Raw genomic sequence first — 13,140 nt, forward strand, 5'->3', positions numbered from 1 at the left:
TCTTTTTGTTGCAATGGTAAATGGGAGTGTTTTCTTAATTTCACTTTCAGATTTTTCGTCATTAGTGTATAGAAATGCAAGAGATTTCTGTGCATTAATTTTGTATCCTGCTACTTTACCAAATTCATTGATTAGCTCTAGTAATTTTCTGGTAGCATCTCTAGGATTCTCTATGTATAGTATCATGTCATCTGCAAACAGTGACAACTTTACTTCTTCTTTTCCGATTTGGATTCCTTTTATTTCTTTGTCTTCTCTGATTGCTGTGGCTAACACTTCCAAAACTATGTTGAATAATAGTGGTGAGAGTGGGCAACCTTGTCTTGTTCCTGATCTTAGTGGAAATGGTTTCAGTTTTTCACCATTGAGGACAATGTTGGCTGTGGGTTTGTCATATATGGCCTTTATTACGTTGAGGAAATTTCCCTCTATGCCTACTTTCTGCAGGGCTTTTATCATAAATGGGTGTTGAATTTTGTTGAAAGCTTTCTCTGCATCTATTGAGATGATCATATGGTTTTTCTCCTTCAATTTGTTAATATGGTGTATCACGTTGATTGATTTGCGTATATTGAAGAATCCTTGCATTCCTGGGATAAACCCCACTTGATCATGGTGTATGATCCTTTTAATGTGCTGTTGGATTCTGTTTGCTAGTAGTTTGTTGAGGATTTTTGCATCTGTGTTCATCAGTGATATTGGCCTGTAGTTTTCTTTCTTTGTGACATCTTTGTCTGGTTTTGGTGTCAGGGTGATGGTGGCCTCGTAGAATGAGTTTGGGAGTGTTCCTCCCTCCGCAATATTTTGGAAGAGTTTGAGAAGGATAGGTGTTAGCTCTTCTCTAAATGTTTGATAGAATTCGCCTGTGAAGCCATCTGGTCCTGGGCTTTTGTTTGTTGGAAGATTTTTAATCACAGTTTCAATTTCAGTGCTTGTGATTGGTCTCTTCATATTTTCTATTTCTTCCTGGTTCAGTCTCGGCAGGTTGTGCATTTCTAAGAATCTGTCCATTTCTTCCAGGTTGTCCATCTTATTGGCATAGAGTTGCTTGTAGTAATCTCTCATGATTGTTTGTATTTCTGCAGTGTCAGTGGTTACTTCTCCTTTTTCATTTCTAATTCTATTGATTTGAGTCTTCTCCCTTTTTCTCTTGATGAGTCTGGCTAATGGTTTATCAATTTTGTTTATCTTCTCGAAGAACCAGCTTTTAGTTTCATTGATTTTTGCTATTGTTTCCTTCATTTCTTTTTCATTTGTTTCTGATCTGATCTTTATGATTTCTTTCCTTCTGCTAGCTTTGGGGTTTTTTTGTTCTTCTTTCTCTAATTGCTTCAGGTGCAAGGTTAGGTTGTTTATTAGAGATGTTTCCTGTTTCTTGAGGTAGGCTTGTATTGCTATAAACTTCCCTCTTAGCACTGCTTTTGCTGCATCCCATAGGTTTTGGGTCGTCATGTCTCCATTGTCATTTGTTTCTAGGTATTTTTTGATTTCCCCTTTGATTTCTTCAGTGATCACTTCGTTATTAAGTAGTGTATTGTGTAGCCTCCATGTATTTGTATTTTTTACAGATCTTTTCCTGTAATTGATATCTAGTCTCATAGCGTTGTGGTCGGAAAAGATACTTGATACGATTTCAGTTTTCTTAAATTTACCAAGGTTTGATTTGTGACCCAAGGTATGATCTATCCTGGAGAATGTTCCATGAGCACTTGAGAAAAATGTGTATTCTGCTGTTTTTGGGTGGAATGTCCTATAAATATCAATTAAGTCTATCTTGTTTAATGTATCATTTAAAGCTTGTGTTTCCTTATTTATTTTCATTTTGGATGATCTGTCCATTGGTGAAAGTGGGGTGTTAAAGTCCCCTACTATGATTGTGTTGCTGTCGATTTCCCCTTTAATGGCTGTTAGTATTTGCCTTATGTATTGAGGTGCTCCTATGTTGGGTGCATAGATATTTACAATTGTTATACCTTCCTCTTGGGTCGGATCCCTTGATCATTATATAGTGTCCTTCTTTGTCTCTTGTAATAGTCTTTATTTTAAAGTCTATTTTGTCTGATATGAGAATTGCTACTCCAGCTTTCTTTTGATTACATTTGCATGGAATATCTTTTTCCATCCCCTCACTTTCAGTCTGTATGTGTCTCTAGGTCAGAAGTGGGTCTCTTGTAGACAGTATATATATGGGTCTTGTTTTTGTATCCATTCAGCCAGTCTGTGTCTTTTGGTGGGAGCATTTAATCCATTTACATTTAAGGTAATTATCGATATGTATGTTCCTATTCCCATTTTCTTAAATGTTTTGGGTTTGTTATTGTAGGTGTTTTCCTTCTCTTGTGTTTCTTGCCTAGAGAAGTTCCTTTAGCATTTGTTGTAAAGCTGGTTTGGTGGTGCTGAACTCTCTCAGCTTTTGCTTGTCTGTAAAGGTTTTAATTTCTCCATCAAATCTGAATGAGATCCTTACTGGGTAGAGTAATCTTGGTTGTAGGTTTTTCTCCTTCATCACTTTAAGTATGTCCTGCCACTCCCTTCTGGCTTGCAGAGTTTCTGCTGAAAGATCAGCTGTTAACCTTATGGGGATTCCCTTGTGTGTTATTTGTTGTTTTTCCCTTGCTGCTTTTAATATGTTTTCTTTATATTTAATTTTTGACAGTTTGATTAATATGTGTCTTGGCGTGTTTCTCTTTGGATTTATCCTGTATGGGACTCTCTGTGCTTCCAGGACTTGATTAACTATTTCCTTTCCCATATTAGGGAAGTTTTCAACTATAATCTCTTCAAATATTTTCTCAGTCCCTTTCTTTTTCTCTTCTTCTTCTGGTACCCCTATAATTCGAATGTTGGTGCGTTTAATGTTGTCCCAGAGTTCTCTGAGACTGTCCTCAGTTCTTTTCCTTCTTTTTTCTTTATCCTGCTCTGAAGTAGTTATTTCCACCATTTTATCTTCCAGGTCACTTATCTGTTCTTCTGCCTCAGTTATTCTGCTATTGATCCCATCTAGAGTATTTTTAATTTCATTTATTGTGTTTTTCATCGTTGCTTGGTTCCTCTTTAGTTCTTCTACGTCCTTCTTAAATGTTTCTTGCATTTTGTCTATTCTATTTCCAAGATTTTGGATCATCCTTACTATCATTATTCTGAATTCTTTTTCAGGTAGACTACCTATTTCCTCTTCATTTGTTAGGTCTGGTGTGTTTTGACCCTGCTCCTTCATCTGCTGTGTGTCTTTCTGTCGTCTCATTTTGCTTATCTTACTGTGTTTGGGGTCTCCTTTTCACAGGCTGCAGGTTCGTAGTTCCCGTTGTTTTTGGTATCTGTCCCCAGTGGCTAAGGTTGGTTCAGTGGGTTGTGTAGGCTTCCTGGTGGAGGGAACTAGTGCCTGTGTTTTGGTGGATGAGACTGGATCTTGTCTTTCTGGTGGGCACGTCCACGTCTGGTGGTGTATTTTGGGGTGTCTGTGGCCTTATTATGATTTTAGGCAGCCTCTCTGCTAATGGATGGGGCTGTGTTCCTGTCTTGCTAGTTGTTTGGCATAGGGTGTCCAGCACTGTAGCTTGCTGGTCATTGAGTGAAGCTGGGTCTTGATGTTGAGATGGAGATCTCTGAGAGATTTTCACCATTTGGTATTACGTGGAGCGGGGAGGTCTCTTGTGGACCAGTGTCCTGAAGTTGGCTCTCCCACCTCAGAGGCACAGCCCTGATGCCTGGCTGGAGCACCAAGAGCCTTTCATTGACACGGCTCAGAGTAAAAGGGAGAAAAAATAGAAAGAAAGAAAGAGGATAAAATACAGTGAAGTAAAATAAAGCTATTATAAAGCAAAGCTATACAGACAAAATCTCACCCAGAAGCATATACATATACACTCACAAAAAAAGGAAAAGGGGAAAAATTAATATATCCTGCTCCCAAAGTCCACCTCCTGACTTCGGGATGATTCGTTGTCTATTCAGGTATTCAACAGATGCAGGCACATCAAGTTGTTTGTGGAGATTTAGTCCGCTGCTCCTGAGGCTGCTGGGAGAGATTTCCCTTTCTCTTCTTTGTTCGCACAGCTCCCGGGGTTCAGCTTTGGATTTGAACCCGCCTCTGCGTGTAGGTCGCCTGAGGGCGTCTGTTCCCCACCCAGACAGAACTGGGTTAAAGGAGCAGCTGCTTCGGGGGCTCTGGCTCACTCAGGCCGGGGGGAGGGAGGGATACGGATGCGGGGCAAGCCTGCGGCGGCAGAGGCTGGCGTGACGTTGCAGCAGCCCGAGGCGTGCCGTGCGTTCTCCCGGGGAAGTTGTCCCCGGATCGCGGGAGCCTAGCTGTGGCGGCTGCACCGGCTCCCGAGAGGGGCGGTGTGGAGAGTGACCTGTGCTTGCACACAGGCTTCTTGGTGGTGGCAGCAGCAGCCTTAGCGTCTCATGCCCGTCTCTGGGGTCCGCGCTGATCGCCGCGGCTCGTGCCCATCTCTGCAGTTCGTTTAGGCGGCGCTCTGTATCCCCTCTCCTTGTGCGCCGTGAAACAAAGAGGCAAGAAAAAGTCTCTTGCCTCTTGGCAGCTGCAGACTTTTTCCCGGACTCCCTCCCAGCTAGCTGTGGTGCACTAACCCCTTCAGGCTGTGTTCACGCCGCCAACCCCAGTCCTCTCCCTGCGATCCGACCGAAGCCTGAGCCTCAGCTCCCAGCCCCTGCCCACCCCGGCGGGTGAGCAGACAAGCCTCTCGGGCTGGTGAGTGCTGCTCGGCGCCGAGCCTCTGTGCAGGAGTCTCTCCGCTTTGCCCTCCGCACCCCTGTGGCTGCACTCTCCTCCGTGGCTTCGAAGCTTCCCCCCTCCGCCACCTGCAGTCTCTGCCCGCGAAGGGGCTTCCTAGTGTGTGGAAACCTTTCCTCCTTCACAGCTCCCTCCCACTGGTGCACGTCCCGTCCCTATTTTGTCTCTGTTATTTCTTTTTTTTTTTGCCCTACCCAAGTACGTGGGGAGTTTCTTGCCTTTTGGGAGGTCTGACGTTTTCTGCCAGCGTTCAGTGGGTGTTCTGTAGGAGCAGTTCCATGTGTAGATGTGTTTCTAAGGTATCTGTGGGAAGGAAGGTGATCTCCGCATCTTACTCTTCCGCCATCTCCTTCTCCTCCCTGGAAGTTCTCTTTCGGACTCCAGAACTTCCACAGAGGTATTCTCATCTATGGATGATTGTCAAAATCTGTGTTCTTGATGGGGAGGATGGTAAAAACGCCTATTCTGCCATTTTGCTGAAATCACTCTCCCCTTTTTCCTAATGTAAGCATTTAGTACTATAAATTTCTCTCTCAGTACTGCTTTGGCTGTGTCCCGTATGTTTTTTTTTTTTTAATTAATTTATTTTATTTTTGGCTGTGTTGGGTCCTCGTTTCTGTGCGAGGGCTTTCTCCAGCTGTGGCAAGCGGGGGCCACTCTTCATCGCGGTGTGCGGGCCTCTCACTATCGCAGCCTCTCTTGTTGTGGAGCACAGGTTCCAGATGCGCAGGCTCAGTAATTGTGGCTCACGGGCCTAGTTCCTCCACGGCATGTGGGATCTTCCCAGACCAGGGCTCGAACCCGTGTCCCCTGCATTGGAAGGCGGATTCTCAACCACTGCGCCACCAGGGAAGCCCCCGTATGTTTTGATATGTTGTGTTTTTGTGTTCATTCAGTTCTTATAATTTTATTTTTCTTTGAGACTTCTTCTTTGACCCATTGATTATTTAGAAGTTTGTTTTCAAATTTTCATGTGTTCAAAGATTTTCCTGTTGTCTCTCTGTTACTGATTTCTAGTTTGATTCCATTATGGTCAGAGAATACAATCTTTATGATTTCTGTATTTGTCTGTGGGATACTATAACACAAATACCATAGATTGAATGGCTTAAACAACAAATATTATTTCTCACAGTTCTGGAGGCTGTAAGTCTGAGATCAGAGTGCCAGCGTGGTAGAGTTCTGGTCAGGGCCCATTTCCTGGCTTGAAGACAGTTACTTTCTTTCTATGTCCTCACATGGCTGAAAGAGAACGCTGGTTTCTTCAACTCTTTATAAGGGTACCAGTCCCATCATGAGGGCTTCACCTCTATGACCTCATCCAAACCCAATTACTTCTCAAAGGCCCCGCCTCCAAACACCATTCCACACTGGGTGTTAAGGCCTTGATATATGAATTTTGGGGAATACAAACATTTAGTCCATAGCAGTTTCATTCTTTTAAATTTGTTGAGGTTTGCTTTATGGCCCAGAATATGGTCTGTCTTGGTGAATGATCTGTAGGTGCTTGAAACAAATGTATGTTATGCTGTTGTTGGTGGAGTGTACTATAAATGTCAATTAAACCTAATTAGTTGGTTGTGTTGTTCAGGTTTTATACATTTTTGCTGACTTTCTGCCTAGTAATTCTATCAGTAGCTGAAAGAGGGGTGTTAAAGTCCCCAACTTTGTCTGTTTCCCTGCTCAGCTCTGAAAGTTTTTTAAAACAGTTTCACTGACATATAATTTATGTACTATATAATCATCCATTTAAAATGTACAATTCAGTGGTTTTTAAATATATTGACAGTTACTGACAGTTGTGCAACCATCACTGCTACGTAGTTTTAGAATATATGTATCAACCCCCCAGCAACAATTATACATGCCCCTTTGCTCCCATCAACAAATTCACTAGCTCTAGTCAATCAATGATCTACTTTCTGTTTCTATAAGATTTACCTCTTCTGGATATTTCACTTAAATGAAATCATATAATATATGGTCTTGTTTCACTGAGCATAATGTCTTCAAGGTCCAACCATGTCCTAGCATATATCAGTACTTCATTCCTTTTTATTGCTGAATAATATTTTGTTATATGGGTATACTGTTTTATTTATCCATTTATCAATTGATAGAAATTTGGGTTGTTTCCATTTTGACTATTATGAATAATGCTGTTAAGAATATTTGTGTACAAGTTTTGTGAGGATATATGTTTTCATTTCTCTTGATTATATATGTAGGAGTAGAATTGCTGGGTAATATGGTGTCTCTATGTTTCATATTTTAAGATACTGCCCAACTGTTCTCTAAACCAACTGTACCATTTTGGATTCCCACTAGCAGTGCATGAAGGTCTCAATTTTTCCAAAACCTCACCAATACTTGTTGTTGTCTTTTTTTGATATAATCATCCAGGTGGGTGTGGCATGGTGTGGCATGGTATATCATTGTTGTTTCAATTTGTATTTCTTTAATGCCTAATGATGTTGATCATCTTTTCATGTGCTATTGGCCATTTGTGTATCTTTTTTGGAGAAATATCTATTCAGATACTTTGCCTATTTTAAAATTAGGTTACTTATTTTTTTAGTATTGAGTTTTAAGAGTTCTTTGTATATTCTAGATACAAGTCCCTTATCTGATATAAGATTTTTAAACATTTTCTCCCATTCTTTGAATTGTCTTTTCAGTTTCTTGATGGTATCATTTGTAGCACAAAGTCTTTAATTTTGATGAAATTCAGTTTCAGTTCTTGGGAGAAATCCTACTTTGTCATGACATATAATCTTCTTTGTATTCTGCTAGATTTGGTTTGCTAGTATTTTGTTGAGGAATTTTTGCACCTAGATTCATAAGAAAGATTGGTCTGTAGTTTTTTTGTGATGATTTTTTCCTTAGGCTTCACATCTTTTAACCAACTCAGGCTGAAGCCCTGGAGCCCATGTGTCTATCCAACAGGATAAGCTATGGTTATTCATTTTTGCCATTTTTCCAATCTCTCTTCCAAGCTGTATTTCCTCACTTACCCAATTTTATGAGGGAAAAGATAAGAATATCATGATTTGGTATACCTCACTTACAAGGTGATGAGAGGTGGACCCAGGGATAAGGACAAAATTCACGTGGTTTTTCAATGAATCTCATATTTTTTATGTTTTCTGCTCCTTCAGGGGAATCTTTTCTTCTTTTTTACATTTTGTCTTTTGACTTTATTTCTAATACGTTCTATTTATTGGCAAGGATAATTAATTCTATACAGGTATGGTTGTTATCCTTTTTTGTCCAGACTAGAGAGACCAAAATGATAAGATTTAGTCATTTTTCATGCATTTCCTAGGCTTCTTTTTCCTGTCGGACTGCCTGCTTATTCCCTCAGATCTCTTCTTACAAATTCAGGTATATTAGTGACAATTCTTCTCATTATTATATGTGTTCACTTTCACCAATACCATGTAAGTAGTGATTAGATTAGGAGACACCTTGAGTCAAATCAGCACAGCTGTACTCGGTATCTTTCATGCTGAACCTTCACTAGAATCAGAGATTATGGCCTGATATGGTATGTTTCTGTTGTTGAATTCATTTTTGCCAGTTCTTGACTACTTACCTTTCCTCCCTCCCTTTATACTTTTTTGTTAGTGTAGGGAGAGGAAGATTTTATAATCTGCCTTCACTCTTCCACCTTTACCAAACAGTTTGATCTACTGTATCAGTTTTTTTTGACATCTACTTTAACTTTGTTATATATTTTTTCTGTTTGATCAATCATGAGCTGAAAGAAGGAGTTAAGGGTTTATTACTGTTATATTTCTCTTCTTTGTGAGTTCTCAGCCAACTTTGCTTTACATGTTTTGATGAATACTATTCATTGTGTAAAAGTTTAATTAATTGCTCCTTGGAAACTGTATCTTTCATCTTTGTCCTTTTTGCTTTGAAGCCAGCTTTGCCTGATATTTATGTTGTGATCCTAACTTTCTTTTTGGACTTGTTTGTCTTATATGTTTTTGTCCATTTCTTATTAACCCTGATGGAGTCTAATCTGAGAGACTCTTTTTATTTAGTAGCTTATTTTTCCCGATAGTATTTATTGATATGATACGTATTTTTAAATTATTCTTGCATTTCTGGAATGAACTCCATTTGGTCATGAAGTATCTTTAATGTGATGCTGGATTCTGTTTGCTAATATTTTTACTTAGTACCTTCATATTGATATTCATAAGATAGAATGGTTGTAGTTTTATTTTTTTTAATCATGGTAAAAATATGTACATTAAATTTACCATCCATCTTAACACTTTTTAAGTGTATACAGTTTAATAGTTTTAAGCATATACATATTGTTGTACAATAGATCTCTAGAACTTTTTAATCTTGCAAAACTGAAAGTCTAAATCCATTAAACACTAATTCCCCTTCCAACCACCTTTTTTCTGTTTCTATGATTTTAACTACCTTAGATACTTCATATGAGTAGAACCATGCAGTATTTGTCTTTCTGTAACTGGATTATTTCAATTAGCATAATGTCTTCAAGGTTCATCCATTTGTAGCATGTGACAGAATTTCCTTTTTTTTTTAAAGGCTGCCTAATATTCCATTGCATGTATATACCACATGGATGAATATCCATTCATCTGTGATGGACATTTGGGTTGCTTCCACCTCTTGGCTATTGTGATTAATGTTGTAATTAATGAACATGGGTGTGCAAATGTCTCTTGGAGATCCTGCTCTGAATTCTTTTGGATATATACCCAAAAGTGGGATTCCTGGATCATATGGTAATTCTATTATTAATTTTTGAGGAACCACCATACAGTCTTCTGTAGCAACTGTACCATTTTACATTTCCGCCAATAGTGTGCAAGGGTTCTGATTTCTCTGCATCCTTGCCAACACTTATTTTCTATTATTTTGATAGTGGTCATCCTCCTAAGGAGTGTGAGTGATAGCTCATTATAGTTTTGATTTGCATTTCTCTTATAATTAGTGATGTTGGGCATCTTTTCATATGCTTGTTGGCCATTTGTATATCCTCTTTGGAGAATCGTCTATTCATGTCCTTTGCCCATTTTTAAATTATTTGGGTTTTTTTTGGTTGAGTTGTGTGAGTTCCTTACATATTCTGGATATTAACCCTTATCAATATGATATATATTTTAATCATGCTTTTGTCATTTTATTTTACATTACATATTAATATTTATTTTATTGTCTTTTTCTCTAAATTGTATGTGTGTGTATTTTTGGTTGATTTGAGAGGTGTATATAGTTTTTAAAATTATTTTACTCGTTACCTTTATATTTTTAAACAATTTATCTAACACTTTCTCCTACTGCCTATTCTTTTGCCTATACAATTTTTATGTTTTATTATTTTACATTATCAGGATTAATAAAAACACATATTCTGTTCTGTAATCACAATTCCATTATTTAAGTTGAGCTCATGTTTTGTATGAAACTTTTTCTTAGTTTTCAATGTTGATCCTAGTCAATATGCCAATCCCGATTTTGACCTATTTTACATACCAGTTGGTATGAAGAAATTGTTACCGAATGACAGTCTTAGCTTCCGCTTAAAATAGGTTGGCTTTGTGAGACTGTACTAAATCACCCTTCCTATATCTTTCATCTCTTGATGGTGCCTTAATCTCTTCCTAGTGAGATGTGGTATTTTGTATATTTGTTTACATTCTTGATATGGAAGGAGAGTTTTAAAGTCTTCCAATTGGTCCTTCCAAATATAAAAATCTGTCACTCTGTAGTCAGAACCAATGTGGGGATTTTGCCACTTATTGAGTTTATCTATTCAGCTGTATACTCAGGATCTAAAGAAATGACCACAGGATAGGTGTATGGTTCCATGGGCTCACCATGAGGTGGACGTGGATTAAGTGCTATTTATCACCTGACCCCAGTATACCTGCGCTCAAACTAGTGAAAAAATAATAACATTATGGGTTACAAGAATTGGTGTTAGCTAATAGTCAATGCCCAATTACCCATAAGTCTTATTATTTCTCTCAGTGCACATGGTAGTAGGAAGGATTCAGTATGAATTTGTGATATTATTGCAAAATCCTTCCACAATTGTACCAGGCTTTTGTTTAATTTAGAGGGTTCTAGGTTTGTAAATTTATTCAGGTATGAAATTTGGGCACAGGGCTATCATATTCTCCTGTGCCTCAAGTCAATCCTCTCTTTACCAGACCATATTACAGGCATTTTTTAGTTACTCAGATTAAATAGGTACCTTAGTGGACTGCCCATCACTTTTGTCTTAGGGAACTCATGATTAATTAGACACTACCAAAGATATACCTTTGTATATGAGCTAATTTACACCTTGGAAACCCATGTTGTATTAGAACAGACTGTACTAAGATCTCCAGAGTAGCAAAAGTCAGAGTTGTAGAGAAAGTGCAGTTTTGGGAGGTGCTTTCTCCCTTCCGTCCTCTAGAAGCCAAGATATGTATTCTGAGAATCAGTGTAATTTAGCTAGTTTAGAGGGTATACTTTATCCTAGAAGACAGCATTTCATCCCCATGGAGTAGACCCCAGTTGTGATAACCGAAGATTAACTATTGGTAGTTGATAGGATACATAATAAGAGCAGTGACTACTGTTACATCAGCTTATTGCCAGCTTCTTTCATGGTGAAGTGTGTTCTCTTGTTAGGAGCAGCACTTTAGGAGAGATACCATGGTGTACACAGACATTCAGTGAGTGCAGGTATTGGCATAGGCATCATGGGCAGGCGAGGCGAGTTTGCCTAAAGTTGTGCTTATTGAAACTTTTTCTTCTCTGAGACCTTTAAGGCTCCTTGGAGCTGTAACCATTCTGTTTTCCAGATGACTGTCATATTAAAGGCATTGCACATACTCTTTTCTCTAGGCCAGGGTTAATTTTTCTTTTCTTCCCACTGAATACACATGCCCTAATCTCCAGCAAAATGTATTATTTCCTGGAGTACTAGAGAAATGATGTATTATTTTGTAAGTATTTTGTACTTTTTTTGTACTTTCTTTTTCTCTCTCATACCTGTTTATCTCAAGTTGAAAATTGATTATTCAGTGTCCAACTGAATTGCTTTTCTCCATACACAGAGAAAAAGGGAATTCTGCCTCTAAAGGCTCACAATATTTTGGATCTCTTTGCAGCTCTTTACAGTTAGTTACTTGTATATACCCTTACTTTATAAGCTGATCCATCCACTTCATTTTACAAATGAGAAAGCTGAGATTCAGCATTTTAAAGGACTTAACGAGTCCACAGATGACTGCTGGAGACAGATCAGAATTTTTTAAAAAGATAATCAACATCAAATAACATACCTTTGTAGAAAGGAACTAATTTGTTTTTCTTTTTTCTTTTCATTATTTTATAAGATTTAGAAGGCAGTATTCTTTGTTAATACTTCTTAGGAAAGATTTGATAATAGGAACATTAATTTTTTATAATAGTAATGACTACATTATATGTGCTTGATATTCTTTTTTAATAGGCAAACCTCAAAAGAGAGGCAAAAGAAAACACAGTTACTCTCAAAGAAAAAAAAGACAAGGTAAGAGTTTTATATAACTCTCATAGATTTCTTTATAACCATTTCACTTTCTAACATCTTTGGTAAATTTTTTTTGTTCATAAATGGGAAAATAACATCAAAAATATATCACACAGAAGATGTGGTACATATATACAATGGAATATTACTCAGCCATTAAAAAGAACAAAATAATGCCATTTGCTGGAACATGGATGGACCTAGAGATTATCATGCTAAGTGAAGTAAAGTCAGATAGAGAAAGACAAATATCATATGATATTGCTTATATGTGGAATCTAAAAATGAACTTATCTACAAAACAGAAATAGAGTTACAGATGTAGAAAATAAACTTATGGTTACCAGGGGGTAAGGGTGGGGGAGGGATAAATTGGAAGGTTGGGATTGACGTATACCCACTACTATATAAAAATACATAACTAATAAGGACCTATGGTATAGCACAGGGAACTCTGTTCAATACTCTGTAATGGCCTATATGGGAAAAGAATCTAAAAAAGACTGGATATATGTATATGTATAACAGATTCACTTTGCTGTACCTGTGAAACTAATACAACATTGTAAATCAACTATACCCCAATAAAAATTAAATATATATATATATATCACACAATTTCATTTCCAAAATTGTTTCTTTCTATTTGTTAATTCAAAAACATTAGCTAAAAAATTTCAAAGCATTTGTCATTTGGAAATTTAGAGATTTTATTCTTTTATAGTTTTTATTATAGCATTAAATTAGTTAGGTATTTCTGTGTTTCTTGAGAAATTTCCAACATTGGGGGAAAATATTTCAATTAAAAATTCTAAAGCTCATGTTT

At 37.7% G+C, this 13,140-nt stretch overlaps 1 protein-coding gene across 2 annotated transcripts in view; it reads left to right on the plus strand.

The window, feature by feature from the left end:
- The window catches only part of SYCP1 (synaptonemal complex protein 1), a 193,019-nt gene that overhangs the window by 153,860 nt on the left and 26,019 nt on the right, over positions 1 to 13,140 (plus strand). For both annotated transcript variants that reach the window (XM_007169343.2, XM_007169344.2), the window contains one exon: positions 12,255 to 12,314. In XM_007169343.2, coding sequence (XP_007169405.2) covers positions 12,255 to 12,314 — 60 coding nt within the window. The remainder of the gene's footprint in view (positions 1 to 12,254; positions 12,315 to 13,140) is intronic.

This window comes from Balaenoptera acutorostrata, chromosome 1 (assembly GCF_949987535.1).
Source record: "Balaenoptera acutorostrata chromosome 1, mBalAcu1.1, whole genome shotgun sequence".
Classification (NCBI taxonomy): Eukaryota; Metazoa; Chordata; class Mammalia; order Artiodactyla; family Balaenopteridae; genus Balaenoptera; species Balaenoptera acutorostrata.